Source organism: Prionailurus bengalensis, chromosome B2 (assembly GCF_016509475.1).
Source record: "Prionailurus bengalensis isolate Pbe53 chromosome B2, Fcat_Pben_1.1_paternal_pri, whole genome shotgun sequence".
NCBI classification, from domain to species: Eukaryota; Metazoa; Chordata; class Mammalia; order Carnivora; family Felidae; genus Prionailurus; species Prionailurus bengalensis.
The window spans coordinates 100931629-100949158 of record NC_057349.1 but is presented as its reverse complement, the minus strand read 5'-3'; the positions used below and the strand labels follow the sequence as shown (position 1 = coordinate 100949158).

General features: G+C 35.9%; 1 protein-coding gene across 5 annotated transcripts; it reads left to right on the top strand.

Moving 5' to 3' along the window:
- The first annotated feature begins 36 nt into the window (after positions 1-36).
- Positions 37-16999, top strand: TUBE1 (tubulin epsilon 1). Of its 5 annotated transcripts, none has more exons than XM_043592141.1 (12): positions 37-166; positions 268-341; positions 963-1015; positions 4184-4241; positions 6751-6866; positions 8598-8719; positions 10612-10799; positions 11018-11193; positions 12022-12162; positions 14728-14868; positions 15703-15877; positions 16385-16999. In XM_043592141.1, exons 1-12 carry the CDS (start codon positions 142-144, stop codon positions 16541-16543), a joined length of 1428 nt encoding a protein of 475 aa, XP_043448076.1. In that variant the 5' UTR covers positions 37-141; the 3' UTR covers positions 16544-16999. The 5 variants fall into 5 exon arrangements, 4 of the variants coding, with proteins under 4 accessions (XP_043448076.1, XP_043448077.1, XP_043448079.1 ...); XR_006299029.1 differs by having other exon boundaries at positions 39-166; positions 15722-15877; positions 16385-16494; XM_043592142.1 differs by having other exon boundaries at positions 39-166; positions 4184-4235.
- Positions 17000-17530: the final 531 nt, after the last annotated feature.

Sequence of the window (17530 nt, the reverse complement as noted above, 5' to 3'; positions counted from 1 at the left end):
GAGCGTAGCGACAGCAGCGACTTGCGGCAACAGCTTGACTTACGGCTGCCCGGGCCCTCAGGGAGCTCAGCTCGGGAGCCGGGCGGGGAGTACGAACGCGGCCGCCGGCTCCCGGGTGCTCCAGTCCGGACGCGCAGCAGCATGACCCAGTCGGTGGTCGTACAGGGTAAGCTGCGCGGGAGGATGGGCACCTTGTCGCCGCGCAGCCAACCGACCTTGTTTTTCCTCCTAATGGCCACTCTCTTTCCCTCCTTTCGCTGATCGCAGTCGGCCAGTGCGGAAACCAGATCGGCTGCTGCTTCTGGGATCTGGCGCTAAGGGAGCACGCCGCGGTCAACCAGGTACCGACCCACCCTCCCGGAGACCACCCGCCTGCTACCGATGCTCGCGCAACAAATAAGCAAGAATAAGCAACAGATAAGCAAATAAGCAAGAATCAGTCCATTTGACCTTTTATCTTACTGATAGATACTGATAGAGGTCGTATAGGGTCTTCTCAGGAAAACACGAACTGGTTTTTTTAAGCGTTTGGTGGCGTTAGACCCAGAACAAACGCTAGCCAAATACCTTAAGTCTCCCTCCCTGATTCTTAGGGTCTCATTTTTATCGGGATTCTTTTGAAGAGCAATGCGATAGTATTTGGGGAAGTTTCCTGAATTTAGTCAACTTTAAAATGATCACCAGGAATCCAGAGAAAGCCCTCTTTTGATGCACCTGTTCTGCAATCCTATGGGGCTCCTTTCTTTAGCGCCCTCAGCTAAACTTTATCTATAGATCCTACGGCATTTACCTTTTAGGGAGGAAGAAGTCTGAGCATTTTTTGATAACTTGCAATTTTGTTGTTGTTATCGTAGCCAAATACCAGCCATTACAATATTGTGAGAATATTAAATCGAAAGGATTTCATTTGGGAAAGAAGCAAAACTTAATCAAATGCTATAAATATATTTTTTTCTTTTTAGAAAGGAATTTATGACGAGGCAATAAGCAGCTTCTTTAGAAATGTGGATACCAGGTAGGATGGGATTAAAGTCTGTCACATAGCATAATGATTCTTTTCATGTCATCAGATTGGGAGAGAATTCTTCAAAGGATAATAAAATAGTTGATAACTATAAAGAAGTTGTCTGGGTTGTTTGTTAGTTTGTTTTTCTCAGTATTGAAAGCATTTTTTCCCATTATTATTCCCATATCATTAATATTTCTCATATTATTCTGCAGAGCAAGACAGCAGGTTTCCTTCTAAGACCATGTTAAGGAACAAAAGAACCTTTAGTGGGCCTTCTTTTAACATGACCTTGAAATAAAGTTTTACTGAAGGACTGCTGAAAATTTCCCTCAGTGTATCTTGTTAATGCATTCAGGAAGGGCCAGCTTTTGAAAGAAAAATGTATTTTTTTTTTTTTTTACATTTCTGTGATTTTTGTAGTCAAGAGTATTTGCTCTATAAGTAGAATGTGCTAAAAGGAAGGAAAGCAACTGTCAAATTACTTTTGTTGATTTTAATAAAGAATCTATATAACTATCTTTTATCTGAGAGAGTAATTTTGACATGCAAGGTGTGTCCGTAATGTTTAACGTTTAATCATTAAGTGTGTGTGTTTTACTTAAACTGTGGTGGACTTGAACTGAAAAGTCTATACTATAGTGAATATCCATCTTTATCGTAATTCAATAAAAATTCGAGTTCTAGTTTGAATTAGTTTGTTGGGTATTTGAGGTAGTTATCTCCTAGAGAAAGCTAATGAATCCCCACTTCCCTGGTGAATTCCAGAGTCTGACCCTCAGGCTTGTAAACTTAGAAAACTTGTTGACATCTTGAGAATAAGTCCATTGCTCTCCAGCACAGGTCGGTAAACCAAACTCAAAGAGAATGGGAGATTAAAAAGCAAAAAGTCAGGGGCGCCTGGGTGGCGCAGTCGGTTAAGCGGCCGACTTCAGCCAGGTCACGATCTCGCGGTCCGGGAGTTCGAGCCCCGTGTCGGGCTCTGGGCTGATGGCTCAGAGCCTGGAGCCTGCTTCCGATTCTGTGTCTCCCTCTCTGTCTGCCCCTACCCCGTTCATGCTCTGTCTCTCTCTGTCCCAAAAATAAATAAACGTTGAAAAAAAAATTTTTTTTTTAAAAATAAAAAGCAGAAAGTCAATGTAGTAATTGACAGTAGGGACGGTAACTCCAGAGCACTAGATTTTCCTTTACTTTCAAAAGTGCATTCTCTTCTGTAGGAAATCTACCTGAAAAGCTAAATAATAGAAAGTTGCTTGGTGACCATGGAATCAGGCCAAGGGAAGTTAGGTGTAGTACCTTAATGGCTGGTGTCATTTATTTTTATTATGTGGAAATATCTGCCATCTAGATTCCCCGGAACCTAAAACTAGATTCTAGAGCATCCTTTCCCCCTAAATACTGTTAAGAGACTAAAATTTGCCTTTGTAATACTACCTCTTACATGCTTCTAACTAAATTTCCACTCTCATCCCCTCTACTCGAGATGGCCAATCCTTTCACTAAGTATTACTTAGTTGAGGGGCGCCTGGGTGGCTCGGTTGAGCATCTGACTTTGGCTCAGGTCGTGATCTCACGGTTCATGAGTTTGAGCTCTGCATCGAGCTCACTGCTGTCAGCCTGTCGGCGTAGAGCAGGCTTCAGATCCTCTGTCCCTCTCTCTCTCTGCCTCTCCCCTGCTGGCACCCTTTCTCTCAAAAATAAATTAAAAAAAATTTTTTTTAAGCATTACTTAGTTGAGACTCAGTCTGGCAGCTGTTCGTTCTTAATAATTGACTACATAACTGTACTCTTATCTACTCTGTTTTGTGATTTAAACCTGAAAACATTCTTATTTCCCCAATCCCGAGTTTCTCCAAAAAGGGGAGCTGAGTCTTGGTATCTTAGTATTCTACGTACTATCAACACCTGGGAGCCTCCACATTAATACAAACAAATCTTTCAAAACCAAGACCACATATTTGTATACACTTCCATATCTATTTGACAAGATGACTATACCTTTTTTTTTTTAATTTTTTTTTTAACGTTTATTTATTTTTTTGAGACAGAGACAGATCATGAGTGGGGGAGGGGCAGAGAGAGAGGGAGACACAGAATCGGAAGCAGGCTCCAGGCTCTGAGCCGTCAGCCCAGAGCCCGACGCGGGGCTCGAACTCATGGACCGTGAGATCATGACCTGAGCTGAAGTCGGACGCTTAACCGACTGAGCCACCCAGGCGCCCCAGACTATACCTTTTTAATAGCATACTAGGAATTTACCTATACTAGGGGTTAATAGACCATTTCTGTAAAGGACCAGATGGTAAATATTTTAGGTTTTGCAGACCATAAGTTCTGTCACATTTGTTTGACTCTGCTGTTGTAGCGGGAATGCAGGTATAGCTTACTAGTGCATAAGCAAGCAAATGGGAAAGACTGTGTTTGAACAAAACTTTATGTAGGAAAATAAGCAGCTGGTCAGAGTTGGACCAAGGACCGTAGTTTACCAGCTCGACCTAGAGCATCATCTGTGCTCAATTCAACTTCCTTTCGTATATTCTGTCTTCTTATCTACTGTATTGACTTATCTAAACTTATATCTATGTTTGGTCATAGATGTAGTTATTTTAGTAACTTTTGTTCAACATGAAATTCTAGGAACAGCCTGAGATATACAGTGATATGTAACTGGTGGCTTAAGCGGTAAAAGTATCCAGATACCTCATACAAAGAAATCTGGAAATCACATGATCTAGGCTTGGAGAAGTGCCTTAAAGACCGAGGCACTGGCACTTCATTATTCATGTGGTGTCGGCTTCTTGTCCTCATATTTATTATTTCATAACTGTAAAGTGCACTCCATGCATCTATATTCATGTTGATATGCCAAGCACAACAGCATCTGGTCCTCTTTATCAGAAACACTTCCCAGCATACCTGCTTTTTATCTCAGAACTGCATTACATGGCCGGCCCTAACTACAAAGAAAGCCAGGGGAAAAAGTACCTCACTTTTTCAGCCTAATAGGAGGGTAGGGAAGGGAGAGGGAGAGGAATGGCATCTTCGCTGTTGCCTTTTGTGCCTGCCCCTCTAGGCCTATAAGTAGCTTTATTATATAAGTGGGAGTTAACTTTATTATCTAATAGCACTATAAGCCTTGGAAGATCTTATGACCTTTTCTCATTTTTTATCTTTCAGAGTGGTTGGTGATGATGGCGATATTTCCAAGGGGAAAATTTGTTCTTTGAAAGCACGAGTAAGATCATATATATGCTTAGATTCTTTTATCACGTGTGTTTTTAAAATAACTATACTTTGGTAACTATCATGAGAATAAAATTTTAATTTGACTTCTCAAATTAAGAAAAGTTTTTACTGGAGCGTCTAGGTGGCTCACTCAGTTGAGCAACTGACCTCGGCCCAGGTCATAATCTTGTTGTGGTCTGTGAGTTTGAGCCCCGCATGTGTTGGGCTCTGTGCCGACAGCTTGGAGCCTGGAGCCTTCTTTGGATCCTGTGTGGCACTCTCTGTCTGCCCCTCCCCTGCTCACACTCTGTCTCTTTCAAAAATTAAGAAACATGAAAAAAAAAATTTTTTTTTTAAAGTACTAAGTCACATTTTAATATAAATAAGCAGACATCTATGTCTACCTGAAACGTTAGGGGGAAAGTTTTGTGCTTTAAATAAAAACAGTGCATATTTAGCATTTTTTGTGTGTGAATGTTTCAGGGAAGAGCTACGTCTAGATAGATGATAACAAAAGGAATTTCCTTAACTCTAAGCCTGAAACATATATTAATGCAGGTTAATTTTTCATTTGAAGATAGTGGAAGATTTCTTTGCATCAGAATTACTATTCCCAATACAAAGCATGGATCCAGCCACGTTATAGTGAATACCACAACCATGTAAGACCTCTTGAACAAAAATGCTTCGAGTCAGTAGCCCATATTTAGTGTTAAACTCACTCCAGCAACACTTCTCTTCCGTGATTGTCTACAACAAACTGCTTTTTCCAGTTGGTGATAAGTTATTTTTATAACAAGAAAGGCAGTTTAGATGCTGTGGGAGGAATTGTGACGCTTCTATCAAAACTGACTTCCAGAGGTGCTTGAATGTCACTTTGTATTTTGCATGTTGCTTTAAGGTAATTTAGGTAATCTCCCACAAATTACCTTAAGTCTGTTTTGGAACACTGCCATTAGAAGCTAATTTTTTTCTCTTTGTAATCCTACACAACTTGTAGTACACTACAGTTTGCCCAGACAGTGAAGTGTCTCTTATGTGGTTGATTAGATGTTAAAGTCAACATTTAAGGTAAAAATTGCATATCATCGTAAAATATCCTAGAAAACCCCTAAATTACCAGTAAACAGCCCTATATAGTCCAGTATACATAAAGTGTATGCATATTGCTTGCTATAGACAAAAGATTGCATTTGCAGTACATAATTATTGTGTAGTCTTTCTGATATACTACTGTAATATACTATTAAACAATTAGAAATATAATATTTCTGATATACTGTGTAAGATAATTTTTTAAATTGCTTGCTTATAGTAGCATCGTTAATTCCACAGTTTAATTCACAGAATTTAAATGGGCATAAATTATAACTTCACAACAGTTAGTACTCCATAAATACTGAACTTGACTGGCTCCTCTCAATGAGATAGTGGAGCATAGAGTTTGGTGGTTAAGAGTGAAGATTCTGCAGGTTTGAATCTTAGCTCTGTCACTTACTAGCTGGGCTAAAGTTATTTAACTTTCCTAGGCCTCAGTTTTTTTCATGTGTTAAGTGAGGGTAACTATAGTACCTACGCATAACGTGAGGATCAAATGCAGAGCACTTAGAACAGTGCCATGTCATAAGCACTTAACATTACGGGGTCACAAGCACTGAAGAAGCCCATAAACCAAGCACTTTCTCTGTGACACTGAATCAAAGCTAATAGCTTCATAGTGTGCCCTAAGGTTATTTCATATTTTTTTTAGCTTTTTAATTTATTTATTTCCCTTTTCACTCATCTTCCTCAGCGTACAAGATGTGGGAAGTACAAATATAATTCTTCCATCCCTGCTTACATTTTGCTGTATTTTCCTGCAGTCTTTTCTATTTTTCTTTCCATAGTTAATTTTATATTTTATATTTTCATTTTCCTCTGAGGAGTAGAGGTTATCTCCCATGTCAGTAATGTTTGTGGTAATGAATTAGGTTTTCTTGGGCGTAGGGGCCCTATTGTCATCTTTAACGTTGATCCAGTGCCTTGCTTCGCACATAATAATAAGTTTACTAATTTGGATTGGACAGTTTGGGGCTGTGATTCATGAAGAGCAGCATGGTTGCTCTAGTGAGCAAATATGCATTAATGTACCCTACATTTACTGAGAATTTTTTTCTAGTTAGGCACCTGTTAAATTTCTGAGACCTTGTTCCCAAAACATTTACAGTCACGTAGGCACATGAATAAAAGAATTGTTAGAAAATCAGTTGAGGGGATTATTCAGTTCCTTTTTTTCCCCCACGTGGTATTTTGGAGTAGGATAAGAGTTTAGAATCCATCTTTTAATTGTATTCCACCTCCTGAGGAGAGTGAAATTACTTTTTCATTCTTGTAACAGATTCTACATAAAGATTCAAATAAAGATTTGATTAACCTTCAACTGTAAAAAGAACAATGCAACTTTTAGTTCATAAATTAATTTACAGAATAACTAGCTCTAAAGAAAACTATGCTAATTAAATTTTATTTCTCTTTCTCAGGCTGTCCTGATTGATATGGAGGAAGGGGTAGTAAATGAAATTCTGCAGGGACCGTTGAGAGATGTGTTTGATAGCAAGCAGCTCATCACTGATATTTCTGGCTCAGGGAATAATTGGTGAGAATGTGCTGTATGTAAAAATTGAATGTCCTCTGGAAAAAAAAGGAACAATCTTTCCTTCATTCTAATAGGTCCTGCTAACATGAAAGCAAGATCTAACCTGCTATACCTACCTCTAGGCTTTTCAGCCCATCATCTTTTCCTTGATAAATGATGGTGTTTCTCAGTGCTGAAAAGCCACTTGTATCATAGCTCTTTCTCATTTTTTTTAAGAAAAAAATCATGAATAATTGATTTACCAAAGTCCTTGTTGTAAATTGATTCTTAAATAATACTAGGGGCGCCTGGGTGGCTCAGTTGTTTAAGCATCCGACTTTGGCCTAGGTCATGATCTCGCAGTTTGTGAGTTCGAGCCCCATATCAGGCTCTGTGCTGACAGCTCAGAGCCTGGAGCCTATTTCAGATTCTGTGTCTCCCTTTCTCTCGCCGCCCCTCACCTACTCATACTCGCTCACTCTCTCTTTCTCTCTCAAAAATAAATAAACTCTAAAAAAAAAAAAAAAATACTAAATAGTGACAAAAGTTTAAGTATTTTAAAAACTCTTCTCTTACCTGTGTTATTTGACTCTATCAAGTTCTCAGTTGATCAGATTTAATAGAATTGATAAGAGGTGCAAGCCAGACCAGTGTCCCAACATTTAGGCTCAGCCCAAGGCTGTTTAGCTCTTTAATATATAATGGTCTGATCTCCTTAATGGGGTAAAAAGCTTCAACAATGATCATTTAAATAGTTTCCATTGAAACTGTTTTTGCTGTTTTTTAAAAATTAAGTAGCTCCTTGTTATTTGCAAACCTATATTTGTTATTTTATCTATTTACAGGCAATCCCTCAAGTTCCTAATGTGTAGTGATGTGTAATTACGGGGCACCTGGCTGGCTCTTTCAGAAGAGTGTGCAATTCTTGATCGATGGGTCCTAAGGTTGAGCCCCATGTTGGGTGTAGAGATTACTTAAATAAATTAAAATTTAAAGCATGAATTTACATTTTGCATTGTTAGAGACTCATCTGGGGAGAACCAGTCACTAAATGAATCCATATGCCTACTTAACTAGCTTTCCACTAATTATTGTGTAATCTTTCTGTAATTTTTGAGTTATACAACCTGACTATATGTTGTGGGAAAATCATTCATTCATTTTTTTAATCATTTAATCATTTTTAATGCATCAAAGTGCTACTTGCAAATCTGATTAACCAAAAAAGTTTGCAGAGTCTTAGAAGTATCAGTGTTCTTTTGTGTTCCAGTTTATCTAATAACACAACATGACTTATATTTTCTCACATATTAAACCAATATGTTCAAAAGTCTTTATTTTTATTGTCATTCTAGTTGACTGTGTTCTGCTTTTTAATATGTAAAATTTACTGCAATTAGAATTTATTTTAAATGGAGATGAGAAACAGCTATGTAAATAAATTCTTATAATTATGCCTAAAGAAAAAAAAGAGAAGATAAATTTAGAAAACCATAGTTTAATAGCCATTGATAATGCTCTATTTTGTCATGATATTTGAGGATTATAGATATATATATTTGTTACATTTTCTACCTAGTGTCTTTGAAATATCATCATATGATTTATTGATATGAAACCAGAAGAATGTACTTAATACAGTAAAAATACTTTTTCAGGTTTTTCTATAATCTTTTCATTTGGATCAGAAATAATAAAATCTTGAAATAATAAATGCCAGGGTGATTTTGTGATTTATGTCTTTTTTTTCAGGGCTGTGGGTCACAAAGTTTTTGGCAGGCTTTATCAAGAACAGATTTTAGAGAAACTCAGAAAGTCGGCAGAGCACTGTGATTGTTTACAGTGTTTTTTTATAATACATTCCATGGGAGGAGGTAAAGTTATTCACTCATTTCCCTATAATCATGTGAAAGTGTAAATGGGAACTCATTTTGCAAACTGAAGGATGTTTTCAGACCTATGCTGAATAAAGGTAGAACTTTTAACACTCTGTGTTTAGGAGTATGTACATAACTGCTTTTTATTTTAGATTTTTGTCAGATTTTGTTCCTATTATCATTTTTTTTAAATTTAAGCCCTTTTAAGAGATAGTAGAACTGAATCTGAATTTTTTTTCTTCTACCTTTAGTTTCTTTTATAAAATTTCTGACTGTATTTCAGTATATATGAGCTTTCTGGGAATGCTGACTTCCTTCTAAGGGTTTGTTTGTGCAATCTCATATCCTAACTAGAGCTAAGCATTTCTGGCTTAAAAATGTCCGTATTCTTCAGCTACCTTCAGACCTTTCTTGTGTCCAATAAGAGACATAAATAAAAGAAATCCTTTTAGTCAGCTCCTTTAAATCTTTCCTTACATGGTAATTACCTTGACCTATAATAAATGATCTGCATTGCTTTCTTTTCCCTGGAAAGCCTGTACCTTGCAAATGAAGTACTTTGCTCCTCTGTTCTATGAACTAGAAACATATTGTATTTTGCTGATTTCAAATAGGATTAGCGAGTTTTAAAAGAAAAATTTGCCATGCTATTTTTCTTCAAGCTGATATTAAGATTTTATATATCTATTATGCAGTATGATAGCATTTTAAAATTAAAGTTATAATTGCTACGTAAACCATGCCTTTAGAGGACCATTGTAATCACTGAATTAAGAAACAAATTTCTCTTCGTACTAGTATAATTAACCAACAAGTTTGGATCCGTTTTAAAAAAAAGAAACAATTTGATTTATATTTCATTATGGTGCCTTTTTAAATCCATCTATTCAAAATCTCAGATTATACTTTATTCATAATTTACTGGCAAAAGTAAATAATAGTGAAGGTTAAAAATGGTCTCCTCTCTCACATCTAATTCCTAGTCTCTCTCCTCACGGGTAATCGAGTTTGCCAATGTCTGTTCTTCCAGATATTTTCTATGCCTGTTACGTATGTGTGTATATTTTTACATAAACAAAATCATGAGATGCTTATTACTCTAATTTTTTCCCTTGGTCTTTCCCGAATGTCTTTTAATACCATCTCTGTCTCATAGAATTCAATTGTGTTAATATAATAATTTTTAAAGTCTGTTTCTCATTAGTAGATGTTAAGTTTATGGTGTTCAGTTATTAAACACAGTCCTCAGTTGAATATCTGATACGTACATTTCTGCTCATTTGTGCCTCTATAGCTGTAGGTAATATTCCCAAAAGGAAAGTGGGACCAAAGAATATGTACATTTTAAATTTTGATGCATGTTAATAAATACCTTGCCACATTATTTCACCGAACAATTTATACAAGTTTATTTCCCCACACTGTCACCAACACTGAGTATTAGAAGACCTGAATCTAACATATTCAAAATTGGATTGTTTTAATTTGGATGGCTTTGATTAGCAGAAAGGTTAAGCACATTCATATCTATTCACCAATTGATTTATTATGAATTACATGTTTACATACTTTCCCCATTTTTCTATTATTCATGGTTTTTTGGTTATTGATTTGTGAGACCTCTTTATGAAAGAAATTTAGTCCTTCATATGCATTGGAGATTTTTTCTTAGTTTACCTTTTTTATTTTGTTTATGGGTTCTATATGTATATGTTTATATGGCTTTTAAAATATTTTAATGGAATTAAAACTGTCTTCTCTATAATGGCTTTGGTTTTTAACATATGTTTCTACAAAAAAAAACACATAAAATTCCAGGTTCCTCACAATTTTATTCTAAATCATTTGTGCTGAGTTTTGTTTTCTTTCTTTGCAATTTTAATCCTCAGGAACAGGATCTGGACTTGGCACGTTTCTCTTAAAGGTGCTTGAGGACGAATTCCCAGAAGTATACAGATTTGTGACTTCAATTTATCCTTCTGGTGAGGATGATGTCATAACCTCACCTTATAATAGCATCTTGGCAATGAAGGAACTTAATGAGCATGCAGACTGTGTGTTGCCCATTGACAACCAAGTAAGAAATGACATTGTAACTTACAGATATATCATGTATACATTCAGTCCTATGTTATGCATGTGTGTGCATATGAAACATTGTCTTCACCTTTCAGCTTTCCCACCTAAGAGGAAAAATAAGTTTAAATTGTTTTTCTTTCTCTTCCTTTCTTCCTGGTAGAATGTCATCTGTGTCCGCTCTTAATAGCTTCTCTCCCAATATTTTTCCTTTAAAAGTCTTTATTTGACATCATTAGCAAAATTGACCTCATGGTGAATTCTGGAAAGTTGGGTACAACTATAAAGCCAAAGAGTCTGGTTACTTCAAGTGCTGGGGCTTTGAAAAAGCAGCACCAGAAGCCCTTTGATGCGATGAACAACATTGTGGCAAATTTGCTGCTGAACCTAACCAGGTAATCGTATTGATGGTATACCTAAGGACAGTTTACAGACTTCACTTTGCTTCTGATGATGCTTGCAGCAGCATTTTTGTAGTAGAACTTTTTAGTTTTTCTAGGTCATAAGAGCTTCTTTTTATTTTGTCTAGTATTTTGAGATCTTGGAGTGACAGACCAGAATTGTAATTTCTAGGTCTCCAAAGCAACATTTCCTCATATACATTCTATAGAATATTAATGGGTATCAAATGAAAAAAAATTGTCACAGAGACAGTTGAGAACTTGGTTAGATAAAAGTAAGCATGGTTGGTTGGTTGGTTTGTTTGGCTGTAGAATGTCTTCCATCTTTTAAACCAGCTAATGTTTACCTCCTCATTCATTAGCTGTCCAAAATTTCTCCTTGACTTCGATCTAGAAGATTGCTTTGGCCTTATTATATTCCAAATTATAGAGCACACTAAGCAGACTCGTAACAAATTTAGTAAAATTTATAGGATAATTAAATAATTATTGCCCTGTATGTGTTTAACTCCACCTAAAGTCTATTTTAGGTAAGATATTTTTGTGTATGTAACGTGCAGCATAAAAGTGTGTTGGTTACACATCATATGATCCACAAATAAGAATTGCTATAGATGTTGTATGTTATATTTTAATTATATTTATACATGATGTTCATGATACTAAATTTCACTAATACAGAAAAAAAAGAGCATGTATTTCCTAACTGGAGAACAATGTACAAAAGGATTTAAAAGTGCCTGCTGAATAAATCAAGCTACATTCAAAGTGTAAAATTTTTAAGTTAATTTTTTTTCTCTTGCTTTAATGTTAATTTTTTAGCTCTGCAAGGTTTGAAGGGTCCCTTAATATGGATCTTAATGAAATCAGCATGAATTTAGTTCCTTTTCCTCAGCTGCATTATCTTGTGTCAAGCCTAACACCTCTGTATACACTGGCAGACGTTAATATTCCTACCCGAAGGTAAAGTGTAGCAATTTTATTCCAGTTACTTGATAATTTGAATTACTTTTTTAAAAAAAATTGTTTTTCAGTTTGTAATAACTCTGGGTATTTATATCATTTATAATTGATAACAACCATTTTTTCATGATTTGAATTCTTTATTTACAGGTCATTGTTTAAAAAGTCAATATTAAGGGGCACCCGGGTGGTTCAGTTGGTTACGCCTTGGGCTCTTGACTTCAGCTCAGGTTACAGTTCGTGGGTTTGAGCCCCATATCTAGCTCTGTGCTGACAATGCAGATCCTGCTTGGGATTCTCTCTCTCTCCCTCTCTGCCCCTCCCCACTCATGTTCTCTGTCTCTCTGTCTCTCTCTCTCAAGATAAACTTTAAAAAGTCAATATTAAGCTATTTGGAATTAAATCTAAATTTTTAAGCTAACTAAATGAAGATACGGTTTTTATTGAAAAGGATTTAAGGGCTTTGAAGTCTGACATACTAAGTCTAAATGCTAATTATGTCACTCGCTACAGGACCTTGGGCATGTGACAAACTTTCTTTCCATTTTTCTTATCTGTAAGTATGAGAATTGATGCACCTATCTCTTTTCCTTGTTGCCTATATTAAATAAGAGTATCTTTTAAAGCTATCACGGTCTAGCACCATAGAACTAGGCTTTCCCATATTATTGTTTATGGTAGCTGTTACCTAAAATTTCCAGAACACCTTGTTTTGTAAGTGTGTGTCATTTATAAGCATAAAACTTAAGAGGCAACAAAAAAAATTAGTTGAAAAAAACTGTTAGCATATATAGTGATAATGAGCTTGAAAAGGTCCAACTGGCATCCACAGTTGAGAGTAAAGGTCCTGTCACACTCTGTAAGAGGATAGTATGTAAGTTATAAAGTAAAAACTGGATTAAAGTTTTTATAGTTTTAAGTTTTGGCAAAATAACAATTCTACACTGTGGGAATGTCACAGTGATATTAACTTTTATTTAAGCTGGTAACAAATAACCGGTTGTGCCAACTAATAGATCGGACTCTTTCTGCATAGGATACTGATGACCTTAAGTTAAGCAGCTTGCATAGTGTATAGAACATGGTGATCATTCATTAAATATTCACTGTTTTTATCAGCCCAATGTATTAAAAATTAATGTATTTAAATAAAATGTGCATCATTAGTGTGGACACATACAATGTAAATTCATACTAAACTATTTATTATACATTAGTGATAATTCCAGACATTTTTTACATTTAATTAAGTACAGCTATAAAGGAGAAAATGTTTGACTTGGTCCTTCAACCTGAATGTTTCAAAGCCAATTAAATTTCTTTTTAATCCTGCTTTTTGGCATATTTTGATAAAAATAACACTACTTCCAACAGTTCTTATTCATATAATTGGTTACAAAGGATTATTTTTAATTAAAATGTGTTTGTGAAAATGTATAAGGGACTTTAAAGATTTTAGACTCTTAAAGAGCTTGTCACATGTTCTTTCTATCTCTGTGTTCTTTTTTTCTGCTGTACTGTATATATTTCATAGGCTGCCATATCAGCATATGAACACATTTATCTTTGAGTAAAGTAATAAAATGTTTTAAAATTGTACTATTAAAAGTCCTAGTTTTAAAATTCTTTAATTTCTTACTAATGGTTTCTAACAAATGAGAATGGTTTTTATTGTACCTTTTATTAATAAATGTCATTTCTGTGCCTAGTCCCATTTTTATCACATGAAAATAATGAGCACATCTGAGAAGTATGTGCATGTTTCTTGAAATCCCGTATTTCTAATGTAAACAAAGATAAGTGTCCCAAACTTACAAATAGCTCCTTACTAGTTCTTATATTTTGTGTCAGAAAATAAATCACAAGTAAGTGTGCTCGTTTTCTGTGTGGTGGTTCTTAACCTTTTCTGGGTTTCCTTATTAACTCCATAAAAATGCCCAGAAGCACATAACACACCAATATTTTGAACACAGTAGCAAAAGATTTATGAATCCCCCGTAGCACTCACCATTCCTTAAAGGAGACTTTCTGTTCCTGCTGTCACATAACCAAGACAGAATGTAAACTCTATTAGAGTAGGAAGTTTTTGTTGTTGTTCACTGCTGGGTCTCTTGCACGTCAAATAGTGCCTGGCACATAATAGGCATTTGGTAAATAACTGCTGAATGAGTAGGTAGCACAGTGCGATTTTTGCAGCACTTGCCAGACATTCTGCAGTTTCCGCATACAGAATCTTGGCTAGAGTTATCTAAGGAACCTAATCATATTTCTATTGAGGCAAGTGGGATTTGAGAACGAGACTGGGGCTATTTTAAGGAAGGGCCTAGGATGCTGTGAATTGTTAGATATAAACTTGTTAGCACCTTTTTCTTCCTCTCTTTAAATGAAGGATAAAAGATGTCCTCTTTTTTCGTATTTTTCATCAAGATTGCTTTGAGAAAATGATAGCTGAAATTTAGAATGTATTTGTGTATGTATTTACCTGTAGATGATGATCCCTGCATTTTGTATGTATAAACATAGAAGTAATATTTAGTATAAACAGTGATTCTTTCATTGTTCTAGGTTGGATCAGATGTTTTCAGATGCCTTTAGTAAAGATCACCAGCTAATACGGGCTGACCCCAAACATAGCCTCTACCTCGCCTGTGCCCTTATGGTTAGAGGAAATGTACAGGTTTCAGATCTTCGCAGAAATATTGAAAGGTTTGATTTTATATTTTCCTGATAATTTATGTATACCACTTGTGACAACGTAGCATGGTAGTTCAGATGGCCTGTCTTCCAATTCTAGCATTTGCCACTTAACTAAAGCGTGACCTCGAGCAAATACTTAGCCCCTCTTGGCCTTACTTTTTTCAAATGTAAAACAAGAATAATAGTACAAAATTGTTATTTGTGAATAGTGAATGATACAGGAGATGTTTTATTTTCTTTTTTTTTTTCAATTTTTTTGAATGTTTGTTTATTTTTGAGAGCGCGCGTGCGCACACGCAAGCAGGGGAGGGGCAGAGAGAGGGCTAGACACAGAATGCAAAGTAGGCTCCAGGCTCTGAGCTGTCAGCAGAGCCCAATGCGGGGCTCCAACTCACAAATTGCGTGATCATGACCTCAGCCAAAGTTGGACGCTTAACTGCCTGAGCCACCCAGGTGCTCTAAGATGTCTTATTTTCTGAAAATGTTCAGAAAATTTAACTATTGTTGTTTTATTACCACCACCACCACTTCGCTGCTTCTAAGTTTATGTTGTACTATTTTTTGACCATCTGTTTTTTAGGAAAACTACTCGATTGAATTACAAAGTAAAGAAAATTACAATATTTTCATTTCTTTTTCTTCCCCAGATTTTATGTCCTCCTAACTAAATGTCCCTTAGTTCACTGTCAGACTGTACCATGATACTGTTAATAGTAAAAAGTAGATAACTTTACGTTATATATTAAGCAATTAGAATGGTAATTACCATTAGTAATGTCCATTGCCATATATGGCAGATGTTTTCATTACCTTCATTCTCACCTTTGAGTTTTTGTATCTCAGATTAAAACCTTCTCTACGGTTTATCTCCTGGAATCAAGAAGGCTGGAAAACCAGCCTGTGTTCAGTACCTCCCGTGGGGCATTCCCATTCATTATTAGCTCTAGCCAATAACACATGCGTGAAGCCTACCTTCATGGAACTCAGAGAGCGATTCATGAGGCTCTACAAGAAAAAGGTAATTATCAGTACACTTTTGTAACTATGTGTTTTTATTTGGGCTATTTAAGATGTATTCTTGTGAGTTATACTGTTACAAATCAGGGGCACTCCTGACTACTGTATTCGTTGTACTCAGACTACCTAAATGAGAAATCTCCTGAGCTTATAGGATTTGAGTTCTCATTTCTCTCGTAAAATTGAGTGAACTATTATTTTAATAAAGTATATCTGTGTTTCGGGGCACCTGGGTGGCCCAGTCAGTTAAGTGTCTGACTTTGGCTCAGGTCATGATCTCACAGTTCATGGGTTTGAGCCCCACATTGGGCTCAGTGCTGACAGCGCAGAGCCTGGAGTCTGCTTTGGATTCTGTGTCTCCCTCTCTCTCTGCCCCTCCCTGCCCATGCTATCTCTCTGTCTCTCTCTCTCTCAAAAATAAACATAAAAAAAAAAAAGAATATGTCTTAGGATAGTTACATCTGTATCAAGTTTCCTGAAAATGGTCAACATTATCCTTTGTTTGTAGGCTCATCTTCATCACTATCTACAAATTGAAGGGATGGAGGAAAGCTGTTTCATGGAAGCCGTGTCATCTTTATCCGCGCTCATAGAGGAATATAACCAACTGGACGCCACGCGAAGCACGCCTGTGGAAGATTTACCTAGACTAAGCGTAGCTGTGTAAAACAGAACCCCAAAAGTACTTTTACTATTCTGAATTTCACATTTTTTGGTCACTTTATCTTTCTGTTTTCAGAACTTTTGTGATTCAGAAAGTCTAGTTTGCACTTTTCATATTAGAAAGCATTTTTGCCTTAAAAAAAGAGTGGTTTTCCTTTTATCACAATTCATGGGCGATACCAGTGTGTGACATTACTGAAAGTCCTTGTACCTTTAACTTCAAACATTTATCTTCAGAAAGTTCCCCTTTTCTGAAATTGAGAAAACAGAGTTCAACATTTTACTTTATTTAGAGTTTCATATTCAGGCATTCATACAATGGTAATCATGTCTTCAATAAAAATCTTACACAGATTTTCATATATTTATTTATAATTTATTTTTTCAGCCCTGGAATTTGCCCTGGAATTATTTGGTATAACTAGAGCTGTTAAATAAATTTATAATTTACTTGGTTGAATTCTCCTGATTCTTTAAAAGTGAGTACGAGGAGTAATAGAAGAACACAATATAAATTTCTGTGTAATACCCACTAACTTTTCAGGGATAGGTTTTATTACAGCCATTAGGGAGGTTTTGTTTCTTGTTTGGGTAACCACTTGTTTGCACTGAAAAGAATTTTTACATTTATTTTAACATCTATTTGTATTAAATTATCTTTAAATATAATGCTTTTTAGTAAACCAGTTGATTTTATAATAATAAATGTCCATATTTTTAAACAGTATTATTGGTTTTGCTTGTCACCATTTATATAAGCAAACAGAATGTTACTTAGCCTGATACCTTCTTCCGAACTTTGCAGCAAATGGCTGTAATAGTCTAGTGAAAGTGCTCTCGTTACTATAATCTCCAGCTCTAGGTTTTAACATTAATTTATCTTTAAATAAAATAACTTATATTTTCAACGTTTTTTATTTATTTTGGGACAGAGAGAGACAGAGCATGAACGGGGGAGGGGCAGAGAGAGAGGGAGACACAGAATCGGAAA